The sequence below is a fragment of the Solanum tuberosum genome, unplaced genomic scaffold (assembly GCF_000226075.1).
Source record: "Solanum tuberosum cultivar DM 1-3 516 R44 unplaced genomic scaffold, SolTub_3.0 scf00455, whole genome shotgun sequence".
Lineage (NCBI taxonomy): Eukaryota > Viridiplantae > Streptophyta > Magnoliopsida > Solanales > Solanaceae > Solanum > Solanum tuberosum.
In genome coordinates this window covers 125793-127874 of record NW_006239371.1, presented here as the reverse complement: position 1 = coordinate 127874, position 2082 = coordinate 125793, and the positions used below count along the sequence as shown (strand labels likewise).

The window sequence follows — 2082 nt, the reverse complement described above, 5'->3', positions numbered from 1 at the left end:
TAAATTTAAAAAAATATTTTTAAAATAAACTTAAGTAAAACTACATTATAAATTTCAAAACTATTAATTTAAACTTAGAAAAACAAAAAAACATTAATATTTTTGTACTTCAAAAAATTAAAATAACTAAAAATTTTTTTATCATTTTTTGAAATGTCGTTCCGTTTATCCCATCCCGTTCCATTTCGATCCGTTCCGGTTCCATCCCGGTATATAGTGGGACGGGACGGAACCGTGTATCCGTACCGGTAATTTCGGTCCGGTTCATCCCGGTACCGGTCAACAAACCGGTCAACTCATCCCGGTCCGATCCGGTACCGGTTCATTCCGGTCCGGTGATTCCGTTCCGGTCCGGTGCCCAGTCTTAGTCTATACATAGCATACACTGGTAAGCAGACTGCTAAGTAGAGACCACAGGATATAACACTTTAAAGAGAGGCTAATCCACACATGTATCACAATGTTTTCTATGATATAGATAGAGTGTGCAAAAAACACAGTATGCATAGCATGCTACACTGCAGAAAACTGATTGGACAAGTTCTCTCTTAGGTACATATATCAATTCTAACCTTCAAATATCACATACTTGTCTTGAGCAATAAATAGCTCGTCTACTCATTAATAAACATATTTGAAGCCAGATTTTAGACTCCATTCATAGAGTATAGAAATAACACCTAAAGTAATAACATGCACACAAACAACAAAGAAATTTCAACAAAATAAACCATCTGGTAACTAAAGATAAGTTAAAAGGTGCTTCATCAGACGACATGGATGACGATCCCCTGGTAATTTGATCAAATGCTATACTTCACGAAGCATCGTTTTCCAAGATGCTAAAAATCAAATACCTAACAAGTTTGCCAATGCATTTGCCGATATCAAAACAAAAATGTATCCCAAACACTATCATAACGTAAATCCATAACCTCAATTACATCTAACATAACAAAATGCTCTCTCAAGGAAGACCTATTTAATACCGACATAAGCTCCTAATCGAAAAGACTGAATCCCATATCATCATCACTTTCTTCCTTAGGTTCCTCCTGTTAACATCACCAACAAAAACACATTAATTCATACACATTTCAAAATAACTTCATATAAAACTAATCACAATTAATTTCCTTCTCATTCACCTTCTTTTCCTCAGCAGCAGGAGCAGCCGCAGCAGCAGCTCCACCAACTGGAGCTGCAACAGCAACTGCGGCACCACCACCGCCGCCACCAGCACCAACATTCACGATAAGATCACCAAGGTTTTTCTTCTCAGCAAGTTTAGCAAACAGTAAAGGCCAGTAAGGTTCTACTGTTACATTTGCAGTTTTCACCAAAGTTGAAATTTTATCTGCCTATTAATAGCAAAAATTGAAACATTAAATTCAGTTAGATTTACATAACCATAAACAAAGTTGAAGAAAAATATGATTATGTCAAAGAGAAACATACTGTGATCGGAATATCCTCATCGTTGAGGATTAAACATGCATAAGTGCAGGCGATTTCTCCGAGCGACATTTGATCAACTTTGTTCCTGTATTACTAACCAAAGTTTAGGAAATTGAAAAAAAAAATGAAAATAATAAGTGATTCGCCATGGAAATTGATAGCTACCTTTGAAATGAGTGGTCGGAAGATGACGAGCGGAGTTGGTGACTATTAGGGTTTTGTAATTTAGGAGATGGGAGATTTTATGAAATAATAGGAGAACTTTGGAGGCCCATTTCACTAAATGAAGCCCAAAAAGATAATAGGTCCAATTGCCTTGAAATTTCATTAGTTTGGAAGTTAATTATTTAGTAGGCGTTTGGTCATGCGATCAGGGGCGAATTTATGTACTAATTTTGGGTCACCCGAACCCGTGGTCATCCGACTAAACTCGATATATTACTTCTATAATTATTAAAGAATATATTATATTAAAACTTGTTGAACCCGTTCTCAAAATGGCTGAATGGTTCACTGGTACTACTGCAAGATTTCAACTCACAGGTCGCAGGTTCGATCCTAGGCAGCCCCAATTCGCTTCAATTTATTTTTATTAACTAAAAACACATTTTTCATTTTAAAAAA

The 2082-nt window shown here is 36.0% G+C and overlaps 1 protein-coding gene across 1 annotated transcript; it reads right to left on the bottom strand.

Annotated features, from left to right (window-relative positions):
* Positions 1–719: 719 nt before the first annotated feature.
* Positions 720–1710, bottom strand: LOC102582163 (60S acidic ribosomal protein P1-like). Its single transcript, XM_006363595.2, has 4 exons — positions 1624–1710; positions 1459–1543; positions 1149–1361; positions 720–1055 (listed from the first exon to the last, which is right to left on the bottom strand). The coding sequence occupies exons 2-4, from the start codon at positions 1525–1527 to the stop codon at positions 1002–1004; spliced, it is 336 nt and encodes a 111-aa protein (XP_006363657.1). The 5' UTR covers positions 1528–1543; positions 1624–1710; the 3' UTR covers positions 720–1001.
* Positions 1711–2082: the final 372 nt, after the last annotated feature.

Excerpts from the sequence above, each read along its gene's own strand:
- LOC102582163 (XM_006363595.2), bottom strand. The coding sequence starts at position 1,527 with ATGTCGCTCGGAGAAATCGCCTGCACTTATGCATGTTTAATCCTCAAC. Across the intron at positions 1,362-1,458 it reads ATGAGGATATTCCGATCACA|GCAGATAAAATTTCAACTTT; the intron begins GTATGTTTCTCT and ends TGCTATTAATAG. Across the intron at positions 1,056-1,148 it reads CTGCTGCTGAGGAAAAGAAG|GAGGAACCTAAGGAAGAAAG; the intron begins GTGAATGAGAAG and ends TGATGTTAACAG.